At 44.6% G+C, this 26,160-nt stretch overlaps 1 protein-coding gene across 1 annotated transcript; it reads left to right on the forward strand.

Moving 5' to 3' along the window:
- The first annotated feature begins 6,747 nt into the window (after positions 1–6,747).
- LOC147019403 (delta-type opioid receptor-like) lies at positions 6,748–25,273 on the forward strand. Its single transcript, XM_085893843.1, has 2 exons — positions 6,748–7,404; positions 20,963–25,273. Exons 1-2 carry the CDS (start codon positions 7,001–7,003, stop codon positions 21,480–21,482), a joined length of 924 nt encoding a protein of 307 aa, XP_085749969.1. The 5' UTR covers positions 6,748–7,000; the 3' UTR covers positions 21,483–25,273.
- Positions 25,274–26,160: the final 887 nt, after the last annotated feature.

Here is a 26,160-nt window from a genome sequence, read left to right on the forward strand (position 1 = left end):
ACGCCTCTTCTACGGTTACACTTTGTACGCCTCTTCTACGGTTACACTTTGTACGCCTCTTCTACGGTTACACTTTGTACGCCTCTTCTACGGTTACACTTTGTACACCTCTTCTACGGTTACACTTTGTACACCTCTTCTACGGTTACACTTTGTACACCTCTTCTACGGTTACACTTTGTACGCCTCTTCTCCGGTTACACTTTGTACCCCTCTTCCACGGTTACACTTTGTACACCTCTTCTACGGTTACACTTTGTACACCTCTTCTCCGGTTACACTTTGTACCCCTCTTCTACGGTTACACTTTGTACACCTCTTCTACGGTTACACTTTGTACACCTCTTCCACGGTTACACTTTGTACACCTCTTCCACGGTTACACTTTGTACACCTCTTCCACGGTTACACTTTGTACACCTCTTCTACGGTTACACTTTGTACGCCTCTTCCACGGTTACACTTTGTACACCTCTTCTACGGTTACACTTTGTACACCTCTTCTCCGGTTACACTTTGTACCCCTCTTCTACGGTTACACTTTGTACACCTCTTCTACGGTTACACTTTGTACACCTCTTCCACGGTTACACTTTGTACACCTCTTCTACGGTTACACTTTGTACACCTCTTCCACGGTTACACTTTGTACACCTCTTCTACGGTTACACTTTGTACGCCTCTTCCACGGTTACACTTTGTACACCTCTTCTCCGGTTACACTTTGTACACCTCTTCTACGGTTACACTTTGTACGCCTCTTCTACGGTTACACTTTGTACACCTCTTCTACGGTTACACTTTGTACACCTTCTCTACGGTTACACTTTGTACGCCTCTTCTACGGTTACACTTTGTACACCTCTTCCACGGTTACACTTTGTACACCTCTTCTATGGTTACACTTTGTACACCTCTTCTACGGTTACACTTTGTACACCTCTTCTACGGTTACACTTTGTACGCCTCTTCTACGGTTACACTTTGTACGCCTCTTCTACGGTTACACTTTGTACGCCTCTTCCACGGTTACACTTTGTACACCTCTTCCCCGGTTACACTTTGTACACCTCTTCTACGGTTACACTTTGTACGCCTCTTCTACGGTTACACTTTGTACGCCTCTTCTACGGTTACACTTTGTACACCTCTTCTACGGTTACACTTTGTACGCCTCTTCTACGGTTACACTTTGTACACCTCTTCCACGGTTACACTTTGTACACCTCTTCTACGGTTACACTTTGTACACCTCTTCTACGGTTACACTTTGTACGCCTCTTCTACGGTTACACTTTGTACACCTCTTCCACGGTTACACTTTGTACACCTCTTCTACGGTTACACTTTGTACACCTCTTCCACGGTTACACTTTGTACACCTCTTCTACGGTTACACTTTGTACGCCTCTTCTACGGTTACACTTTGTACGCCTCTTCTACGGTTACACTTTGTACGCCTCTTCCACGGTTACACTTTGTACGCCTCTTCTACGGTTACACTTTGTACGCCTCTTCTACGGTTACACTTTGTACGCCTCTTCTACGGTTACACTTTGTACTCCTCTTCTACGGTTACACTTTGTACGCCTCTTCTACGGTTACACTTTGTACGCCTCTTCTACGGTTACACTTTGTACGCCTCTTCTACGGTTACACTTTGTACTCCTCTTCTACGGTTACACTTTGTACGCCTCTTCTACGGTTACACTTTGTACACCTCTTCTACGGTTACACTTTGTACACCTCTTCTACGGTTACACTTTGTACACCTCTTCTACGGTTACACTTTGTACGCCTCTTCTCCGGTTACACTTTGTACGCCTCTTCCACGGTTACACTTTGTACACCTCTTCTACGGTTACACTTTGTACACCTCTTCTCCGGTTACACTTTGTACGCCTCTTCTACGGTTACACTTTGTACACCTCTTCTACGGTTACACTTTGTACACCTCTTCTACGGTTACACTTTGTACACCTCTTCTACGGTTACACTTTGTACGCCTCTTCTCCGGTTACACTTTGTACGCCTCTTCCACGGTTACACTTTGTACACCTCTTCTACGGTTACACTTTGTACACCTCTTCTCCGGTTACACTTTGTACGCCTCTTCTACGGTTACACTTTGTACACCTCTTCTACGGTTACACTTTGTACGCCTCTTCTACGGTTACACTTTGTACGCCTCTTCCACGGTTACACTTTGTACACCTCTTCTACGGTTACACTTTGTACGCCTCTTCTACGGTTACACTTTGCACCCCTCTTCTACGGTTACACTTTGTACGCCTCTTCTACGGTTACACTTTGTACGCCTCTTCTACGGTTACACTTTGTACGCCTCTTCTACGGTTACACTTTGTACGCCTCTTCTACGGTTACACTTTGTACGCCTCTTCTACGGTTACACTTTGTACACCTCTTCTACGGTTACACTTTGTACGCCTCTTCTACGGTTACACTTTGTACGCCTCTTCTACGGTTACACTTTGTACGCCTCTTCTACGGTTACACTTTGTACACCTCTTCTACGGTTACACTTTGTACCCCTCTTCTACGGTTACACTTTGTACGCCTCTTCCACGGTTACACTTTGTACACCTCTTCTACGGTTACACTTTGTACCCCTCTTCTACGGTTACACTTTGTACACCTCTTCTACGGTTACACTTTGTACCCCTCTTCTAGGGTTACACTTTGTACCCCTCTTCTACGGTTACACTTTGTACACCTCTTCCACGGTTACACTTTGTACACCTCTTCTACGGTTACACTTTGTACCCCTCTTCTACGGTTACACTTTGTACCCCTCTTCTACGGTTACACTTTGTACCCCTCTTCTACGGTTACACTTTGTACACCTCTTATACGGTTACACTTTGTACACCTCTTATACGGTTACACTTTGTACACCTCTTATACGGTTACACTTTGTACCCCTCTTCTACGGTTACACTTTGTACGCCTCTTCTACGGTTACACTTTGTACGCCTCTTCTACGGTTACACTTTGTACACCTCTTCCACGGTTACACTTTGTACACCTCTTCTACGGTTACACTTTGTACACCTCTTCTCCGGTTACACTTTGCACCCCTCTTCTACGGTTACACTTTGTACGCCTCTTCTACGGTTACACTTTGTACGCCTCTTCTACGGTTACACTTTGTACGCCTCTTCTACGGTTACACTTTGTACGCCTCTTCTACGGTTACACTTTGTACGCCTCTTCTACGGTTACACTTTGTACGCCTCTTCTACGGTTACACTTTGTACGCCTCTTCTACGGTTACACTTTGTACGCCTCTTCTACGGTTACACTTTGTACACCTCTTCTACGGTTACACTTTGTACCCCTCTTCTACGGTTACACTTTGTACGCCTCTTCCACGGTTACACTTTGTACACCTCTTCTACGGTTACACTTTGTACCCCTCTTCTACGGTTACACTTTGTACACCTCTTCTACGGTTACACTTTGTACCCCTCTTCTAGGGTTACACTTTGTACACCTCTTCTACGGTTACACTTTGTACCCCTCTTCTAGGGTTACACTTTGTACCCCTCTTCTACGGTTACACTTTGTACACCTCTTCCACGGTTACACTTTGTACACCTCTTCTACGGTTACACTTTGTACCCCTCTTCTAGGGTTACACTTTGTACACCTCTTCTACGGTTACACTTTGTACCCCTCTTCTAGGGTTACACTTTGTACCCCTCTTCTACGGTTACACTTTGTACACCTCTTCCACGGTTACACTTTGTACACCTCTTCTACGGTTACACTTTGTACCCCTCTTCTACGGTTACACTTTGTACCCCTCTTCTACGGTTACACTTTGTACCCCTCTTCTACGGTTACACTTTGTACACCTCTTCTACGGTTACACTTTGTACCCCTCTTCTAGGGTTACACTTTGTACCCCTCTTCTACGGTTACACTTTGTACACCTCTTCTACGGTTACACTTTGTACCCCTCTTCTAGGGTTACACTTTGTACCCCTCTTCTACGGTTACACTTTGTACACCTCTTCCACGGTTACACTTTGTACACCTCTTCTACGGTTACACTTTGTACCCCTCTTCTACGGTTACACTTTGTACCCCTCTTCTACGGTTACACTTTGTACCCCTCTTCTACGGTTACACTTTGTACACCTCTTATACGGTTACACTTTGTACACCTCTTATACGGTTACACTTTGTACCCCTCTTCTACGGTTACACTTTGTACCCCTCTTCTACGGTTACACTTTGTACACCTCTTATAGGTTACACTTTGTACCCCTCTTCTACGGTTACACTTTGTACCCCTCTTCTACGGTTACACTTTGTACACCTCTTATACGGTTACACTTTGTACACCTCTTATACGGTTACACTTTGTACACCTCTTCTACGGTTACACTTTGTACCCCTCTTCTACGGTTACACTTTGTACCCCTCTTCTACGGTTACACTTTGTACACCTCTTATACGGTTACACTTTGTACCCCTCTTCTACGGTTACACTTTGTACCCCTCTTCTACGGTTACACTTTGTACACCTCTTATACGGTTACACTTTGTACACCTCTTATACGGTTACACTTTGTACACCTCTTATACGGTTACACTTTGTACCCCTCTTCTACGGTTACACTTTGTACCCCTCTTCTACGGTTACACTTTGTACACCTCTTATACGGTTACACTTTGTACGCCTCTGAGACCACTAATCTACAAGGGCCGATCACTGATGATATTTTTTATTTTGAGTTTTTATATATCTCAGCACAAACAATAGCGGTTATAATTATAATTTATATTTTGAAGTTTTTGTTGATCTCAGCACAAACATTTTTTTTTTGTACACCTTGTCGAGGCTCGTATGAGAGCTAACACACAACGCACATCAAGGGGGGCATGAGACAGGAGGGGAGGGAGTGGGAAGGACAAAACAGTGGGGAACAGAGACATTTGGAGATCTGTGGAAGGGAGAGGGATGGGACGGAGAACACAGGGGAATAGAAGATGGACATTACAGGGACTTTCAGGAAGGAAAGCAGAGAACTTGAAGGAGGTGGGCTTGGGTGGATTATCGGGGGTAGAAAAGATCGAGGCTTTGGATGGGGGATGTAAGAGGTGGTGGTGAACAGCTGTTTTGAAGGCCTGGAGGGAAGAATGGGAATGAATAGAGTGAGGGAGTTTATTCCAAAGGCAGGAAAAAAAAGAGGAATGAAAGAGTGAAAGTGAGCAGTGATTTGTGATTTTGGTGGTTTTACCAGAAGGGGATTGTTGGCGGACCTTGAGCGCCCTGTGGAAATGTGGTGGGGACAAATCACAGAGAGAGCTGGGGGGGCAAGGCTGGAGAGGAGACTGTAGAAGACAGAAAGACCACCAACCAACCTGCAGTGATTGAGTGAGAGGCCCAAAGAATCAGCTTCATTGCGGGAGATGCCAATGATCCGAAATGCCTTGGTTTCTACAGCGTGAAGCCGAGAAAGGTGGGAGCACTTCCACCTTTCACTGAATAGTGACACTGATGATATTTTTTATTGAGTTTTTAATTATCTCAGCACAAATAATAGTGGTAATTGATTATATTATTTTATTTTGAAGAGTTTTTAATTATCTCAGCACAAACAATAGCGGTGTTGATTATATTTTTCTTTTGAAGTTTTTATTGATTTCAGCACAAACAATTGCGATATCAAATATATGTTTTTATTTTGAAGAGTTTTTAATGATCTCAGCACAAATAATAGTGGTAATTGATTATATTTTTTTTATTTTGAAGAGTTTTTAATTATCTCAGCACAAACAATAGTGGTATTGATTATATTATTTTATTTTGAAGAGTTTTTATTTGTCTCAGCACAAACAATAGCAGTGTTGATTATATTTTTTATTTTGAAGAGTTTATTAATCTCAGCACACACAAACAAGAGCGGTGTTGATTATATTTTTCTTTTGAAGAGTTTTTATTGATTTCAACACAAACAATTGCGATATCAAATATATGTTTTTATTTTGAAGAGTTTTTAATTATCTCAGCACAAACAATAGCGGTATTGATTATATTATTTTATTTGTCTCAGCACAAACAATAGCAGTGTTGATTATATTATTTTATTTGTCTCAGCACAAACAATAGCAGTGTTGATTATATTTTTTATTTTGAAGAGTTTATTAATCTCAGCACACACAAACAAGAGCGGTGTTGATTATATTTTTCTTTTGAAGAGTTTTTATTGATTTCAACACAAACAATTGCGATATCAAATATATGTTTTTATTTTGAAGAGTTTTTAATTATCTCAGCACAAACAATAGCGGTATTGATTATATTATTTTATTTGTCTCAGCACAAACAATAGCAGTGTTGATTATATTATTTTATTTGTCTCAGCACAAACAATAGCAGTGTTGATTATATTTTTTATTTTGAAGAGTTTATTAATCTCAGCACACACAAGCAAGAGCGGTGTTGATTATATTATTTTATTTTGAAGAGTTTTTATTTGTCTCAGCACAAACAATAGCAGTGTTGATTATATTTTTTATTTTGAAGAGTTTATTAATCTCAGCACACACAAACAAGAGCGGTGTTGATTATATTTTTCTTTTGAAGAGTTTTTATTGATTTCAGCACAAACAAGTGCGATATCAAATATATATTTTTTATTTTGAAGAGTTTTTATTGATCTCAGTGCAACACTCTGCTCATACAAATTTCCAAATGAGCATAATCCTGATAGGGCACGCTCGGATGACTCACACATTCTGTGGGTGGGGAAAAGGAAGGGGGTGGAGAAGGAGGTGCGGGGAGCAGCTCACCCAACCGTTCCCCTAAAAGCATCTTGGTTGCTCCAATTGAGCGTGACACTTCCCACTCTCAAGTCCGTGTGCAGATGCTGAAGCCGGCTCTCGTTCCACGACACACAGAGTTCACATTGCTGCAGGTGAGACCCTCGAGAGCCTGAAAATCAGCACCGCAGTGGGTTAACCAAACATGCTGCTCCTGGACGTCTCAGCAGGCGGTTCTCCCACCACAGCCACGATCTTGGCTCTGCTGTGCTTGGGCGGTATCGTGGGAAACACAGCACACGTGGTGCTGAACCTGTGCTATTCTGATCTGAAGACTGTTACTGCGATTTTTCTTTTCAATCAAGCGGTTCTCGACTCGATTGGTGCTTTTACAGACGTGCTCCGTGCCGTGGCCGTGGCTACAACTGGCTGGCCCTTTGGTAGCTTGCTGTGCAAGTTGCAGCTTTCGATCCGTTATCTCATCATGCTCGCTCGGGTCTACATCCTGAGCATCTTGAGTCTCGATCGCTATCTGGTATCGCACCACCGAGCCTGCTCGCGCGGCATTAGGACCAGCGGACTCGCCTGGGCTCTGAGCATCTTGATATGGTGCGTATAGTTCACTAGGTCCTTGGTTGGTTACACAAGGTGTTCCAGATTGGTAACACAACAGGTCACCTGTCCAGTTCATCAACTTGAGACCTTGTGCAATGACGAATACATTTCCGTTCCAATTATTTTTTGAAGAACCCAGCCTGTTTCAACCAAATTTGGTTTTCCAGGGAATGTAGTTAAGATTTTAATGAATTGGCCATGCCATCAGTCCTTTGGGTTCATGATCTATTCTCTATGTCGACAGATATATAAAGCCATCACTGTCATGTCCTTGGTGCATTGGAGGACACTGGCCACTGGAAAAGGTGGTCTGTAATATTACTGTACAGCAAGTCATGATTCCCTGACCAAATTACAAATCAACACGGTCATGTTGACTCTGTCTGGCTGACTGGCTCCTGAAATCTTATTAGTGTATTGTGGAATTATTACAACCCTCCTGCACAGTTGAAAAACAAAAAAAAGGAGACCATCCACGTGAGATCTTGTTTTATGGAACCATAATGGAGGATACTGAAATGGCTCCCTTGTCTTGTACTCTATCACAAGCATGCTCTCCTCCATGAGGGCATTCAAGGTCAGAGTGCATATGGTCTGCATTAGTCCCTGAGAAAGGTCACCTCGTGACTGAGCCATTGGGTTTTCTGAGCCTCTGGCTTTTTTGAAAGAAAAAAAAGACCTCGAGTTGGTTGTCCTCTTGATATCCCCACTCTGTGTTTCTCATAATGGTTTGGTGATAATCCAGTAATGATGGTTTGCTTATGTAGTTGCTTGCAATGTAGCTGCAAAAGTACTCTTGGCATGCCATGAACTGTGAATCAATTGTTGGAGCTGAGCTGTGGTTCTGCTGGTTCTCATTAGTTTTCTTTAAAATATGGACCATTGCAGCTGCAAAGCTTGCGATGTAAAAGAGATGGAACAGAACTGTGATGATCGTTTCTTTTAATCAGGGAAAACATGGTTTCTATATTCTGATGAAACTGTTAGAGTTTGTATGAATGTGCCACAAACGGAAACGAAAACTAAAATGGAATATATATTTTTTCCTGGACACAAAATTCCGGCGCATGGAAGAGGTGACCAGCGAAAAAAACAACAAAAAAGTCAATGAACTGCCAGATGACAGTTGGGCCACAATTAGCAATTGAATGAGAGAGAAAGAGAGGGAGAATTGAATTTTGAACCCCATTTAATTAGTGGAGTTAAGGATACAGTATAATACATATTTACAAGCAATTGAGGAGAGAGGAAAAAAAAGGAGAAAAAAACATTTTTCAAGAAGAGAAATATATATATATATATATATATATATATATATATATATATATATATATATATATATATATATATATATATATATATATATATATATATATATATATATATATATATCACAGTTTCAAGGCAATTATAAAGTCATTATAAATTTTGAATTATCCACAAAACACAAGACATTGCCAATACACCACTTTCTCTCAAAGAGTTTAACGTTTTCATTATTCAAAAAGATAAAATCTAATTCAAACCTGAGTCATGCTGAGACTAACCCTTTGAAAATAGAAAAAACATCAGAGCCGTGAAACGTGAAAGACTGAATGCCTAAACTCAGTGTTTGCATCGAAATTTTGTGTCCAACACCCATCGCTTTCTCTACCCACCTTACCCAGTCACACCCAACTGTCCCTGTACTCTGTGTCCTTTTCTCCTGACAAGGTGGACAGCTTGCTGTCAAACCTCGACTCAAATTCTGCAACCGGTCCAGACGGCATCAGCCCACGTGTCCTAAAAACCTGCTCCTCTGCTCTTGCTCACCCTCTCTCTGTTCTATTCACCCTCTCATTTGCTCAAGGTCATCTGCCATCTGCTTGGAAATCAGCAAACATCACTGCCCTGCATAAAAGGTGCAAAAACAGATCCCTGCAACTACAGACCAATCAGCCTTCTCCCAATCATCAGCAAGGTTATGGAATCCATCATCACTTCAGACATTAAATCCTTCCTCTTCTCCAATGGCCTGATTTGCGATCATCAATTTGGTTTCAGCCAAGGTCACTCTACCCTGGATATGCTGCTTCTGCTCTCCCAACAATGGATGGAGGTCCTCAATGCCCGAAATGAAATCAGAGCCATATCCCGAGACATATCGTGTGCTTTTGACACAGTCTGGCACCCTGCCCTGCTCACCAAACTCTCTTTCTGTGGTATCCAAGGCCATCTCCACTCATGGCTCGCAGAATTCCTCTCCTGTTGCAGTCACCGTGTGGCCCGAAATAGAGTTCTTTCATCCCCTCTTCCTGTCCAGGCTGGAGTTCCTCAAGGTAGCGTTCTGGGCCCTGTTCTTTTTCTGGTTTTTATCAATGATCTCTCCGACTCTCTGGAAAATCCTCTTTATTTCTTTGCTGATGACTCTACCCTCTGCCGTCCCATCTGTCATCCCTCAGTCTGGTAAGCAGCAGCTTCTTCACTCACTGCAGATCTGGGTAAAATCACAAACTGGTCCAACACGTGGAACATATCTTTCAATCCAGACAAATCTCACACTCTCACGAGGTCTCTCTGAGAGGACCATTTGGAACCCCCCCCCATCCATTTTCTCAACAATCCTCTGGAAGAAGTCCTTTCTTTCAAGCCTCTGAGTTTCACTATCGGCCATGATGTTTCCTGGGAAAGCCACATTTCCAACCTGGCCTCCAAAGCCAGTTGCTGACTGGGAATCCTCCGTCGTGCAAAGTCCTTCCTTGGCCCACCTGAGCTCCTTACCACATTCAAAGCTTTCGTCTGCAGCCTGATGGAGTACTGCTCTCCCCTCTGGGCTGGTGCTCCTGCCTCCCACCTTTTTCGGCTTCACGCTGTGGAAACCAAGGCATTTTGAATCATTGGCATCTCCCACAATGAGGCCAAGTCTTTGGGCCTCTCTCTCTCTCTCACCTCAGGCAGGTCAGTGATCTTTCTGTCTTCTTCCATCTCCTCTCCGGTCTCGCCCCCCGCTGTGGTGTCTGCGATTTTTCTCCACCATATTTCCACAGCGCGCTCAAGGTCCGCCAACAACCCCCTTCTGGTAAAACTACCAAAATCATGAATCACTGCTCACCTTCACTCTTTCATTCCTCTTTTTCCCTGCCTTTGGAATAAACTCCCTCACTCTGTTCAGTCCCATTCTTCCCTCCATGCCTTCAAAACAGTTGTTCACCACCACATATCATCCCCCATCCAAATCCTCAATCTCTTCTACCCCTGTTAATCCACCCCAAACCCACCTCCTTCAAATTCCCTGCTTTCCTTCCTGAAAGTCCCTGTAATGTCTATATTGTATTCCCCATGTTCCCCACCCCATCCCTCTACCCTCCACAGATCTCCTAATGTCTCTGTTCCCCCACTGTTTTGTCCTTCGCACTCCCACCCCTCTTGTCTCATGCCCCCCCCCCTTGCTGTGCATTGTGTATTAGCTCTCTTATGAGCCTCGACAAGGTATACAAAAAAAAGCCATAACCATCTATTTTGATTTTCCTAGATTTTTTATGGCATATTTTGTAAGAGCAACCAGAAAATTAAGATCACTCGCATCTCTACATGTGGGCCGAAAAGACAAACCAAATATAAACTCGTAAATTAAAGGAAAAAGATAACTGAAAGAAGGTGAAAAAGATGTTCAAGTAGAAAAAATAAACAAAAGAGGAGTTGGTCTACTTTTCTTTTAATTTAGTTTCCACTTATCATGGTGGCATGATTTCATGCTGTCAACTGGTTATGACTATGGTGCCTCACCACTGCTACTTGGTATGGGGGCATGGCTGTGCTGATGATGAAGTGCCCCTGTTACCAGCATGCTCGTCCTCATTTTGCTGACCTCTGAAGGATGACAGGCTGAATCAACCATACCTGGTATAAATTCAACAGCCCAATGGGCTTTAACTCAGGACCCTAGGATCCTAACCAGCCACTTTAACCGTTAAGCCAACACCAGGCCTTTTGGTTCGTCTACCACACTGTACATAAGCATGAAACAAGTCCTTCTGATCACAGAGAAGACAAGTTACCGGGAGCGAACTATTAAGACTGTGAACAAAAGTATTGGAGGGGAGTAGTACAGTAGATTAAGTCAACATTTCACCAGAATAATTCAAAATGTGAAAAAGTGTGAAAACTGGTACAAATGACTACTTTTATATGCTCTTTCATATAAGAGCAGGACACACATGATCAGACCACAATATAGCCTGGTGTTGGCGCAGTGGTTAGGGCAGCGGCTTGGGATCCAAAAGGTCCTGAGTTCAAGCCCCGTTGGACCACTGAATTAATACACCAGGGGGTTGACTCAGCCTGTCATCCTTCCGAGGTCGGCAAAGTGAGTACCAGTATACTGGGCCGGTGTATACCCCGGTTAAAATAGGTGTACCATATCCCTGTGTCGTAAGAGGCGACCAGGGTTGCGTCAGGAAGGGCATCTGGCGTAAAACATGTGCCAAATCACTATGCGGATCATACGGATGATCCGCTGTGGCGACCCCTAACGGGAGCAGCCGAAAGAAGAAGAAGACACATGATCAGACTACAATTACGGCCGCCATCTTGAATTTCAAAATGGCCGCCACCGAAAACTATTTTTACGATATCTTGGTCACCAAGAGGCCTAAGCACTTGAATAGAGTCTAACCCAATGTTTTCACACACAAGGAATCCAATAAACACACTTATAATGCTCCATTTTCAGTCTTTCTGCTTCAAAATCGAAATGAGGCCCTTTCATAAACAACTAAATACTTAAAAGTGTTTGCTCGTTGTTTGATATCCAAATGCTATGAGCGTGTAGAAATGGCTTTATCCAATTTAATTGGTAGCGTCTCTCTTGCCGGTAGAATATTGTTATGTTTGAGGGGGGGTATGCATTCAAAGGGTAATTAGGATGTTTAATTAGGTATGCCATGCTGTTCGAGTTTACCAGGATCTCAATGTAATAAGTAGCAATTCAGTGGTGATAAGTTGTCCAGTAAATGTCCATTTCTTTAAGGGGGAAATGATAATTGTCACGTAATTAGACAGGGAGACGGGATAGGGTAAGTGTGTCTGTGTAAACCCTTTTAGAATTCCCTGGAGGCTTGCCGTGACGTCACAGGACAGTGCTGCAGATGGCTCCGCCCCGTGATCACGATTGGCGGAAGGCGATGGCGGAGGGCCAATAAAAACGGCTCGATTGGAAGTGACGAGGACTCGAGGATAAAAAGGCTCTGTTCGGGGAAAAGGCGAGGAGGAAGAAGATCGGTACAGAAAAACCGTTTTTGGTGGAGGTTGTTGTGCTGGGAGCGTGCTGTGTTGTTGCGCTGATTCGATCCTGGTTTTCATCGTGTCTCGAGGCCCTGCTGTTCTTCGTGCCTCAGCTCGGTTGGCTCTGGGGTTCTGCTGGCTCTGAGTACGGGGTCGAACGGCGGGCGGACCTGCCTCCCTCTCCTGCTCGCAACTTGGCGCCAGAACTGGTTCCCTGGCGGCTATGAGCGGACTTGGGCCGACACCAGGAGGTCGACAGTACCACGGTGTCTCCTGCCCCTGACGAGCGCAACGCCAGCTCGTCCGGCGCCAATCCAGGGACTGTTGCGTCCGCACCACGGGCCAGCCTGACCACCAGGACCAGCTACGTTGTGTGTGTGTGTGTGTGTGTGTGTGTGTGTGTGTGTGTGTGTGTGTGTGTGTGTGTGTGTGTGTGTGTGTGTGTGTGTGTGTGTGTGTGTGTGTGTGTGTACCTGGCGTCTTAGAGGGTTTGAGATTTGTATATTCATTGGAATTGTCTGTGTTTTCCCCACGCCCGAACCCACACCACCATCCCGTCGAATCGCCCCGGATCCCTCCTCTTGCCGAGTCTTATTATTTCTGGTTAGAGAAATAAACATCATTAACTCAGTGAAAAGCGACTCGTGCCACCTTCCTCGTTCCGTTTGCGGTAGAGCGATTAGAACCGCCATCTTTGGGTTGTAAAGGATAAACCGCCTCCATCGTTTCGGCTCATTCTACGTTAGCGGGACTGTTCAAGTCCCGTGGACGTCACAATATTCAGAAGACCAGCAGGTCTGCCACAAACTGACTTGTATGCACCAGTTGTTGCAGGTCAAGTAAAAGCTGAATCAAGCGTCATGTCTGCATCCAGAGAGAAAGAAGACGGCTGGTTGAGTGCAATGTTAGAACTTGTATCAAACAAGACGGAACTTGATACCAAAGACTTTGTCTCATGGGCAGCTTACCATGCCAATAGGCAATCAGCTGAGATCAGACCAGTGTCACCCATTGTGTTGATGCCTTTGTTCACAGAACCAGCACATACGCCAGCACATACGCCATATGATAGAACATGCTATGCGTCTCGTGGCGAGGACGATTCAGCATTTGCACCCTGATCAAATACCTGTGATAACCATGGATCAGCGATTATATTCCATTGCGAAACAAATCCAGTGGGCATGGTCAGACCATTTTGGCGAGGATAAATTTGTGGTGGTAATGGGAGGTCTCCACAGAGAGATGAATGTGTTGAAATTACTCGGAGATTTAATCAGTGGTAGCGGATGGACAGCAGTTCTTGTGCAGTCTGAAGTCACAACCTCTGGTCGAGCTGATGATATATTGAAGGGTTCGCATGTCAGCAGGTCTCGCTATGTACACCAAGTAACGGCAGCAGCTTTGGACCTCCTTCGGAAGTCGGCGTACATCACATATGCCAGATCACTTAGGCCAGATGATGACACAATGGATTTTGAAACTTGGCATCAAGTCAATTGCAGTGAAGTTCCTCAATTCCAATACTGGGCTTTGGTTCTGGATCTTGAACTTCTACTCTTGCAATTTGTGCATTCTCTGTGTGAAGCAAACTTTGAGTTATACGTTCAGTGCCTTGGACAAATTGTTCCATCAATGTTTTCTTTGGATCATACAAATTATGCAAGATGGCTCCCTATCCATATCAAGGACATGGTACAGCTTCGTCAGCAAGTGCCGTCAGTTCATGAGCAATTTGAGAAGGGTAACTTTGTGGTGCAGAGATCACCTCACACTTTCTTTACTATGGCTATGGACCAAGCCCATGAACAGATGAACGATCACATCAAAGGAGATGGCGGTGTGATTGGAATCACTGATATAATACTTCTGCTTTGATCACGTGGATTATAGCTGGTCCTGAAGTGGCTCGAATCATCGACGAGTTTGAGAATTCATTTGGAATTACTTCCACAATATCTACAGAGCACCATGATCAAGGACAATCCACTCAATTGAAATTTGCCAAACACGTCAAAGCTGTGGTTGCAACATTTGAAGAATTAGGTAATCCCTTCACAGAAGATACAAATTATCTGGTTGTGCTGGACACAAAGGAGGTGATGACAGAAGATGCAATCTTTAGGCTGAGGAATGTGGAAGCAAATGGCAAGTCAAAATATGAGGCATATGCTGCTGAACGCTTGGAGCAGCGAGTAAAACCAATTTCAGACATCATACCAAAGAACAACATGGCTCCCTTACACAAGACTTCACCCTCAAAACACTCCAGAACATCACACCAAATTAGGACTCTGAAAAGCAACTGAGTTGTTTGGCAGAATGTACATATCTTGTCAGTCCCGAGAAGGGGACATGATGAATTATTCAGTCATGAAAACGAGGGATCACCACCTTCTCTATCAGACATGGGAGAACTGAGGCAGTGTACTAAATCAGACCTTATTGGATGTTTCGACAAGCTGGCTGCTAAAACGGCTTCTGAGTATGGTCCACCAGAGGTAGATGCCAAGATTATCGATGGATCTGTTATAGTTAATATGCTGCTTCCTAAGTCCTGCTCAACATTCGGAGACTATGCTGAAAATGTGTTCTTGCCTTATGTACTGAGAAATCTGCAAAACACAAAACGTCTGGATGTTATATGGGATCGGTATATTGACAACAGTTTGAAGAGTTCAAAGAGAAAGAGGAGGGGAAGGGGGAGCCGCATTATTGTCACAAATTCTACGCCACTTCCGCAGAACTGGCAGAGCTTTCTTTGCGTGGACCAAAATAAGAGTGAGCTGTATCATTACCTGTCACAGTGCATCGCTAAGTTATCCACACAAGAGAAGGAGCTATATAGCACACAAGATACCAATGTCATCTCTTCCCAAGAGTGCAACATAGAATCTTCTCAAGCTCCATGCAACCATGAAGAAGCCGATATGAGGTTATTCTTGCATGCTCTCCATTGTGCACAAAATGGCCATCACAGAATCCTGATCAGGTCAGTCGACACTAACGTTGTTGTCCTTGCAATTGCCATATTTCACGCTTTATCCCTTGACAAACTATGGGTTGCATATGGAGTTAAGAAACACCACAGGTTAATACCGGCTCACACGATTGCAAACAGTCTTAGTGAAAATAAGGCCAAAGCTCTTCTGTTCTTCCATGCCTTCACTGGCTGTGACACGTCGTCGTCATTCAGTGGTATTGGGAAGAAAACCGCTTGGGACACCTGGACCAATTTCCCTGATGTAATGGTATGGACACTTTCTTGAGTTTATCCCAAGAGCCTTCATCAGTCTCAGATGAGAATGTGTGTCAACTGGAAAGGTTCGTCATTCGTCTTTATGATAGAACCAGTGAATGCACTGAGGTGAATCAGGCAAGGAAGCTTCTGTTCGCGAAAGGAAGACAAATAGATCGCCTACCCCCCCCCCCCCCCACAAAGGCAGCCCTCACGGAACATATCAAGAGGTCGACACACCAAGCAGGACACATCTGGGGCCAAGCGCTGATATCTAATCAGCAGTTGCCAAGCCCATGCGACTGGGGATGGAGGAAGAACGACATTGAACAGCGGATACCTTTCTGGACAGCACTTGCCGAGGCGGCCAAATCCTGCACAGAGCTGATCAAATGCGGCTGCATAAAGGCATGCAGACCACCATGCAAATGTTTCTGTGAATCTCTCCCATGCACTGAACTTTGCCATTGTGCAGGAACATGTTATCATACAGATTGACATCATAACTCTATCTAGACCAGATGAACTATACTTGGGACAGTGCATCTGTCATTTTAAAGCAGAAAGACTGACAATAGAGCATTTTCAGTGTATTTATTGGATTCCTTGTGTGTGAAAACATTGGATTAGACTCTTTATTCATTTTGCTGGATCTCTTGGTGACCGAGATATCGTAAAATATTATTTTCGGTGGCGGCCATTTTGAAATTCAAGATGGCGGCCGTAAATGTATTCTGATCAGGTGTGTCCTGCTCTTCTATGAAAGAACATATAAATTGGACATGTATGCCAAATTTCACACTTTTTCACAATCTGAACGATTTTTCTTTAATCTACTGTACTGGAGAGCCCGATCCTGGAACAGCCGTCTTGTCTAGATTAGGTTAGGTTAGGTATGGGAGCATGTGCTGGAGCAGCGCGTCGCAGCGTCCACTTTCTCTCAGTACTCCAGGGGCCTCTGTCTGGCCATCCCCATCTCCTTGAGATGCCGATCAACATGCTGCAACCACAAGGCACACAGTCGTCCAGTCGTCTCCCTTGCTGAGAGAATGTGGTGAGCAGGATGAGCATCAGAAAATCGAGCCACATGTCCACACAGCCGCAGCTGATGCTCACATACTATGCAGGTAACAAATATCATTTGAGTCTCTCTCAGCAACCGCTCGATGGACACAGAGTCTGACCAGCGATAGCCAAGGATTCTCTGACGAGACCTGGTACTGAAGGAGTTAAGTCTCCGTCTCAGATTCCTGGTTAGTCCAAGTTTCACATCTGTTGAGCAAGACTGGAAGCACCAAGGACCTGAAGACTCGGACTTTCATCCTCATGCACAGGTACCGACAGTGCCACACCCCATGATCCAGGGAGTCCATGACTGCGCAATCCCGACCCAGACATCTCTTGACCATGACACCCTGAACCAGATGTCTATTGGCTCACAACCTGTGGAGACATGAATATCACTGCCATGGTAAGTGAATCTCTCTGTGACCTCAATATCCTCACCACAAAAGGTAAACAAGATGGCAGCATCCAAGATATCAATGAAAGCCTGGATCTTTGTTTTGACCCAGGAAACCCAGAATCTCACAAGCTCCAATTCGTCATTCAGTGCTTCGAGGGCTCCGACAAGGATATCCAGTGTTTCCGCAAGGATGACTATCATCTGTGAAATCAAGCTCAGAGATCTTGACATTACCAAGTGATGCACCGCAGCTTGATCTCTCTGACATCCTCCCCAAACTCCAGTCCATGCAAGTGTTGAAGAGTGTTGGGGCCAATACAAACCTCTGACGAACTCCAGTAACAACTGGAAATAAGTTGGAGATGGAACCACGACACCTCAGAGCACTCTCAGTACCAGAGTGTAGTTCAGAAATCAGATTGATCAGTTTTGGTGGTACTCCGTGAAGACCGAGAATCCCCCAGAGGGTATCGTGATTCACTGAATCAAATGCTTTGTGGATATCAACATCGGCTGTGAGCAGCCCTTGCCGAAACTCTCATCTGCATTCGGTGAGGACCCAGAGAGCAAGGATACAGTCAACCGTTGACTTTTTTGGTGTAAAGCCTGATTGCTCCTGGCGCTTGTGCTCGAGTAGATGGTGGCGAAGCTCTGAAGAATTATCCGAGCAAAGAGCTTGCCCCGCACTGAGAGCAGCGTCACCCCTCGGTAGTTGTTGCAGTTCTGGCGATCACCCTTCCCTTTCCAGAGAGGGACAACAAGGCCTCTTTTTCCAGTCAGTTGGGATGATGCCTGTGCTCCAAGCAGAGCAGAGAACTGCATACAACACCAGGAGAGCATTTCCACCAGCCTTGATAAGTTCAGCATGGATGCCACATATCCCAGGAGCTTGACGATCCTTCAACTGGTTAGCCGCAGCCTGTGTTTCCACAAATGAAGGTAGTTCACAGTTGATTGGAGGGTCAGCAATGGGGATAGTTATACCCCTGACATCCAACTTAACAGCCAGTGTGTCAGCCTGAGACATCGGCTCAAAGTAACTGGCCTGGTGGCCAGAGGACTCCTCTGTCAAGAGGTCACAACCCTCCGCTCAACTGCAGTACACTGATGGACAGGTTTGGAGGAACGCAATGCAAAAATTCCTCTGCAAGCAGGACGTGAATCACTCGTATCAGACGATGCTCTACCCCTTCACAGATCTCTCGCACATATGCCTCCTTGTCTTCCCACAGCGCACGTACAGTTTTACGCCTCAGCTCCCTGAACAGCTCAGCTCTGTCATTAACCCTGGTCCTGCGACTCTGGTCAATGGTGTTCAGTGTCCCTTGGGAGACAAAGTTCCTCTTTGCCTCAATAAGATATAGAGTGAAGAGATGAGAAATATAATAATTAAATAAGACAACGATGTCGTGCAGAGCACGAAACTTGCAAAATCCATAACACAAATTTGATCTTAAAAATAATTGTTGGTTGAATTAAATGACCAAATGTGCAACTCCTCTTTAAATTTCAAGTCAATCAGATGAAACGATGTTGACCTTTGGCCTATGATGACCTTTTGACCTCAAAAATAAATAGGATTCTGTCGGACCAAAACTCTACCATTTTGTCACGTTTCGTGAAGATAAGTTTAAAATTGTAGCCTGTTGGTGATTAAAGGTGAGCGGACGGACAAAGAACGGAAGCGATCAACAAACTTGTCCAAATTTTTTTTTTCCCAGGTAACAAACCGACCAGACAGACAGACAAGGGTGAAAACATAATCTCCAACCACCTTCGGTGGTGGAGACAACAACCACCACCACCACCACCATGCAGAGCTCTTGTAGACCTGTGACATGTCGTAATTAAAAACGTTGAACATTTACCTTTCATATTGTAGATTATCATGTTGTAGATGTGTATTACTGGTGACATTATCTCAACCTTTTCAATCATGGCTGTGATTGGCTGAATTATGTTGCCATGGCAACCATCTCGGAAACTGTCTTCTGTGCATGCAACATTTCAAAAACCGTTCAAGATTTATCTTTCATATGACACAGATCTATTCCTCATACCACACAAACAGTAGGTGACCTAGAAAGGGGTGGGGGAGCGGGGAGAGGAGGCAGACGATGTGGAATGCCGATGCTGGGGAAGCAGAGAGGGGGCGGTTTATCGTTTGTTTTGCATTACTGTGTTCAACCTTTTATTACATTTGAAATGTTTAAATATCACACATAGCTCTTTTTAAATTAAAATGCACAACTTTGACTAGTTATTGTGGTAAAAAGGTTCTTGCCATTGGAGGAGTTTGAGGACCGGATCTGCAGCCTTGTGATCAGCTGAAGTCAGCCAGTGTTATAAACGCTGGTATTCATCAAGGTAGTATTCTGGGCCCAGTCCTGTTCTTTATTATACATAAACTAGCAGAGTACCCGCCCTACGGGCTATCTTGTTCAAAACATGCAACACGTTCTTCTGACACATACCTTTATTTGGGGGGTGTATAGGCAACTGCCAGCTATGCATAGAGGGGGAAAAAAACCTGGGTTATGTGCATGAAGCAACAACATACCTACTGCTTATAATTCAAAACACCTCACTACACCAGAAAACGTGGAGACTTGTAATAAACTGGAGCGGCGCCACACGATACATTTACATAGAGAACTTGCGTCCCCATCGCCCCCCCCCCCCACCACCCCCTTGTCAAGACCACTGGCAAAGATAAAAACACCTCCATACATTATTTGGGGTCATGTTGATCCTATGTAGCAAGTCTGGATGTAATAGGCCCAGAACTGCAAGAGTCGCCGCGTGACACACACACACACACACACACACACACACACACACACACACACACACACACACACACACACACACACACACACACACACACACACACACACACACATACCGGTCTGTGAATTATAGTAAGGATGACGTGTTCGGTATCCAGTACATCACGATGCAGATGACTAATGACTGTGCAGGACAGTTAACTATCCCTTTTTGCCAGTCTCATGAAAATAAAGCAACAGGTGATCTATCGAGAACATGTATTCTTAGTACAAGAAACACCCTATTCTCATTGTACCTGTCGCCCAAGCCCCTAATGTATTTATGTTGTAAGTTTCAAGGAAAAGTCGTCTCTGCAGCTCCTGTGCCTCAGCTTCAGCTATAACCTGTCTTGGGCCGATCACATGTCCAAGCTGGCTGCTACCACTGACTTCTCTGGAGTGTAAAGACTTGATCAGAACGACATGGATTATGGTTTTCCACTGTGAAGTGGTGCTGCTGCTTCACATACTGCAGCCCCTCCACCCCTCCTTTGAGGTCCTAGTATCTAAGACCCTCTGTGTTATTGGAATATCAAGTCATGAAGCTGAGTCTTAGGGTCTGCTTCATGCTCCCAATATAGGCAGGTTGGGGGACTTTGCAATCTTTTGTTGACTTTATTCTGCTCTTGCCTTTTCTGTTCGTTCACCTGTTCACCAAGCCCCTGGCCATCCAGGTCAAACTGCTCTGACAGAAACCTTTCCCTTGTTATCATAAATATATCATGTGGGAGACTGCAAATCTGTGTTGCTGTGCCGCAGGATGCTGTCGTTCGTACTCACAACACCTGTGCTTTTGATGGCGACTACACGTGGTAGTGGGCCTGGCTACGTGTGCACCTTGTCCCCCCCTCGCCCAGCCTGGTGGTGGAGGGACGTCTGGAGCTGGTCCACATTCGGCGCTGCATATCTCATTCCATTGCTGTCCATCACAGCATGCCATGTGGTGTCCGCCTGCAAGCACTTCATGCGAAGGGGATGCCAGAGGAGTGGCCACCCAAGCTCGCTGTGCCGCGCCACCAAATTTGTGCTTTCTGCCGTGGTTGTGTACGTGCTGTGCTGGACCCCCGCATTCGCACTCACGTTTGCGCAGCTAATGGGCATGGCTCAACAACACAGCGCCTGGGGCAGTCGCCTTGCGGTTTTGGCCGCCTCTGCCAATGGCTGTGTGAACCCGCTGCTGTACGCGCAGTATGACCGCAGGTTCGGGCACGAGGCAGCTCGAGCCGTGCATGCATGCGGTGCTCCGTGGCGGGTGTGGCGTGCTCGGTCCGGCCTCTGACACCCACTGTCGAGCCAGGTCAAGTGACAGTGCACGGGGTTTACATGGTCTGCATGAAGGCAAGTCAATGTTGTGCAGTCTGCGTTTTCATTCTCAAATTCTTACCACTGACCTTTTCTATACAGCCATTGAGGCTCATGGTAGAGCGAAACTAGTTTTTTTTGGTTAAATTTTTTTGGTTTGGGTTGATATGGAAGGAGGGAAAAAACACTTCAAAAATAAATTTGTCGATCCCCAACCAAACTAACTATAAACCCCACAAACTCTCTCAAATTCCATGCATTGATTACCCAAAACATGATAAGAACAACAAAAGCATCGAACGGCGCTCGTCAGAGTGCATATCTCCGCCAGGCTGCACACTCTACGTTTTGTATCTCCCGGCAGACCTGATCTGGATCTGGACCTTCACCAAAATCGAATGGGCTTATTCTTGTCACCTAAACAAGTCGCCCGCAACTTTTTGAAAAATCACGCTATATATCAGGTCGGCCCCATCTCTCAATGGTGAAGAATCACTTTAAAAATTAAAATATTCTCGGATCCAGATCTTCACCAAAATTGAATCGATTCATCCTTGTCACACACCCAACATGTCTACCAAATTTCGCCCGAATCCGTGAACAACTTTTTAAGATATCCTATTCATAGACAAACAGACTGACAGGGATGAAAACATAACCTCTGTCCACCTTCCGTGGGCAGAGGTCATCAAAAAAAGGTTTTACATAACTCCATACGTACCAAAATATTGCGTTGACTTTGCAGCCGAGACATCGTCAATAGGGAAACAAAACCTTTTCTGCCAAAAAAACAAACTTGATAGGTTGTAAATACCACCACACGGTCCAAGTTTACCATTTAGAAATGCATGTTTTAGCCATTGATGATGTCATCACAAAGCTTTCAAGCGTTTTTAACAGCAATCAGAGATAAGTGTTGGAATTAAATGCTTTTAAAACGGTGCCCTATATAGGACAGACAAAAAATGTTTTAAAGTGCCAAACAAATGAAACAAACAATTTCTTGTAATCTTGGATACCTGCAGAGTAAAATCACATTACGTGAAGATTAGTTTTTGAAGAGAAGCCATGAACTTAACTAGTGAATCATAAATATCACTCAGATGTCGTGCGCTATCCTCTCAGCCGTCTCAGCCTCTCAGTTTGAACCCCGACCCAACTGTAAACTGAGATCCAGGTGCTCCACACGCAGGCCGTTACATCAATAAGTGTAATGTCCCTTTGGTGAACCACTAAGCCGGGTGTCCCTTCTGCAAATATAAACCAGTGGGCGTTACTTGATTAACGATTCCTTTCTGTCTTTAAAAATGAAAAGGCCACAAGGTGCCTGTGCTCTGGCTCCTTTCTAAATCCCTGCCCTCCTGTACAGGGAAGGTAAGGCCGGCCACACTCGCTGGGAATGATGCAATGGGCAGGTCAAAAATTGAATCCTGGTCCGTGATGAGTTTGCAAATGATGGAAACCACAACTTGCTCTTCCATGAGCCAAGATCTTGTCCAAAAAAAATGCTGTTCTGTGTTCTCAAATCCACTAAACCATGCGAACCTGCCCCTGTTTCAGCATAATGAGGAACCCCGCAATGACATGAAAGGAAAATAACCAATTCATTTCAAACTGAACGTAAAACTAGGATTCATCGTCCAACTGTGAAATCTTCATCTTGTTAAACGATGATGGAACAGCACACAATGCTATTTTGACTTGAGCAGCAATTTGGTACAATGCAGGACCAAGATCTTCCACAACGTGGTCCATTCTGTTCTGTTCAATGCAATTTGAAGCCATTGGATCTAGTAAATGGTACAATTTCTTTTCTCCATCTGATCTTTGGTCTACATCTGCTGCTTCCAGGACCTTGTCGATGTTGCCACCTTTTGTTTTGTCGGATGCAGACGTTTCTATTCCTGTCATCAATATCTGCGTCATCATCTTTGTTAGAATGTTTCTTTGCCATATGTCATTACTGGTGCAATATACCGACTGTAAACTTTCCTTCCCAGACACAGAGGCAGTTTTCTTTTCATGACATTATTTAATTTTCCAAAATGCTGCCCATCCTGCTCATGTTGTTGTCCAAAGTGAATGTAATTCCTCATTTCTACAATTGTTCAATGATTAATTTGAATTGCTTCCTTTTGGACACAGTAGTTGAACATCAATGTTATCTTTGTCAAATCATTTAATATTACATTTCACATAGCTACAAAGGCATAGGTATGATAGAGCGATTAAAAAACAAAAATCCCCCCCCCCCACAAAATCCAATTATTTTTCAAAAATTGGCCTAAAACACTCTGCAGCACTCACGAATGAACCTCTGAAAGTTTGATGAAGATTCCTTCAGCCACCTGTGAGAAAAGACACACACACACACACACACACACACACACACACACACACACACACACAACCTGCCGAGACGAGAGGGAAGGAGCGGCCTGATGGAACTCAACCAGGTGCATAGAGCGACGAGTGTAGGACTAGCTGAGTATGTGAAAGTCTCAACAGCCTATCGGATTTAATTTGTAAACAAACAAAACCTTAAAAAGTATCCCTAACTCACCTTGCAAGGAATTCCCCAAACCAGGTGCAAATAGAAGATACCGACCCCACAGGAAAATGAAAGAGCAGCAAATACAGCCCCAACAATTGCGAAAAAGACAAAATAAATATGTAAAAAGAAATATCAACAAATATACACCAACAACTGGGAGAACGACAAAAGAGCAGGAAAATATAAAAATGAAAAATTACTCATAGAAGTGATACTTGGTGCAACGGAGCGGCACTCAGTGGAGCGCATACCTCCGCTAGGCTGAACAGTTTATGTTTTGTGTCCCACTGAAAGGTCGTATTTGAATCTGGACCTTAACCAAAATCGAATCGACTTGTTCTCGTCACCTCGCAAACTCATCCACCGAGTTTTGTCATAACAAGTCCACAATTATTTGAGATATCATGCGATGCATAGTTTTTGGCCCCATCTCTCAATGGTGAAGAATCACTGAAAAAAATTATCCTATCCGGATTCGGATTCGGATCTTCACCAAAATCGAATCAGTTATTCCTTGTCACTGCCACTCTGCCACTGCCATATAGCGAACCAAGGGCAATCATTGAAAATAAAGACATCATACTCACGTACGACCTGATGATCCCATCAAGCATAAACATAGAAAACAAATCCTTGTGACCGGACATTGTTCTCAAGAACAAAAAGGAAAAGACAGCATTGCTGATTGAGGTATCAGTACCGAGTGATTTTGGTTTAAATAATGCAGAAATCAAGAAAATGACGAAATACCAGGACCTCAAACATGAGATCAAGAGATCGTGGAAGCTGAAGAGCGTCAAAATTGCACCACCAGTGATAATTGGAGAAATAGGCATAATAAAGAAGAACCTCACTGAGATTTTGAAAACCATCCCTGGAAATATTACCACAAACGAACTACAATTAGAAGCAGTCCGGGGTTCGGTCGGTGACTATCCTGAAAAGAACCCTCGTAACAAAACTCTGAGAACAACAAAGTTGAACAGCTTGGTCCATGAACTGTGATGCTGTACCTTACCGAAGCGAAGATGGATACTTTGAGTCCTGGGAGGACTTCATTTCATTTGCTTAAACCCACAAATGGAGATAACCAACGACACACACACACACACACACACACACACACACACACACACACACACACACACACACACACACACACACACACACACACACACACACACACACACACACACACACACACACACACACCCCGAGCTTTGGCGACTCCCTTTTTTCCCTAAGTTCCGTCCGCATGTGACTGCGTTCAGTGGGATCCAGGACTGCACTGAATACAATGACTTTGATGGGAGCGAGAACCAAGCCGGGGGCGACAGCTTTGGCAGGGCAGGGGGTCATGCAAGGGACGCCCGGAGTTGCGCCGATCGACAAACGTTTGGGACGCGGCCTGGCACCCTAGTGTTGCGGCTTGTTGGGTTTTGTCGACTGTATCCCATCAAGGAAGAATGAGACCAAGAAGGAAGAGACCGAGACCGGGCGTACCCTGGAGGTCACAAGGGAGGTCTACATAGTCACCACTTCGGGGATAGAAGGGGAAGCAGAGCAGTGATAAGGACACGGCTGGTCCATGAACATGGTTCCTTTCTGGGATGAAAAAGGATGCTTCAGGACCGGGGAAAGCTCCATTAAACAGAGCATGGATAAGGAGACAGCTTGGTCTATAAGCTGTGGTTCCTTGCTCGGGTGAAGATGGCTGGACCAGGGAAGGCTCCACTCGGTCTTAGATACTTGTGAGTGGAGATGACGAATGGTGGCGGCAGTACGTACACATGCACACATACACACATGAATCATGACTGACACACACACACACACACACACACACACACACACACACACACACACACACACACACACACACACACACACACACACACACACACACACACACACACACACACACACACACACTTGTGATTTATACACATATTTTATTCTTGCATTCCTCCTCTTCCCTTTATAAGGGGTGAAGTCTGTTGGCACCAAGCTTCTGCCCTGCCTGGACCACGATACTCCTCCACCTCCCTCTGTCCTCAGCCAACTCTCTCCATTCTCCATTCTCCAACCACCCTGACCTTAT

Source organism: Eptatretus burgeri, chromosome 9 (assembly GCF_056783735.1).
Source record: "Eptatretus burgeri isolate ZD-2024b chromosome 9, Ebu_testis_v1, whole genome shotgun sequence".
Lineage (NCBI taxonomy): Eukaryota > Metazoa > Chordata > Myxini > Myxiniformes > Myxinidae > Eptatretus > Eptatretus burgeri.

Excerpts from the sequence above, each read along its gene's own strand:
- LOC147019403 (XM_085893843.1), top strand. The coding sequence starts at position 7,001 with ATGCTGCTCCTGGACGTCTCAGCAGGCGGTTCTCCCACCACAGCCACG. Across the intron at positions 7,405-20,962 it reads GCTCTGAGCATCTTGATATG|GATGCTGTCGTTCGTACTCA; the intron begins GTGCGTATAGTT and ends GCTGTGCCGCAG.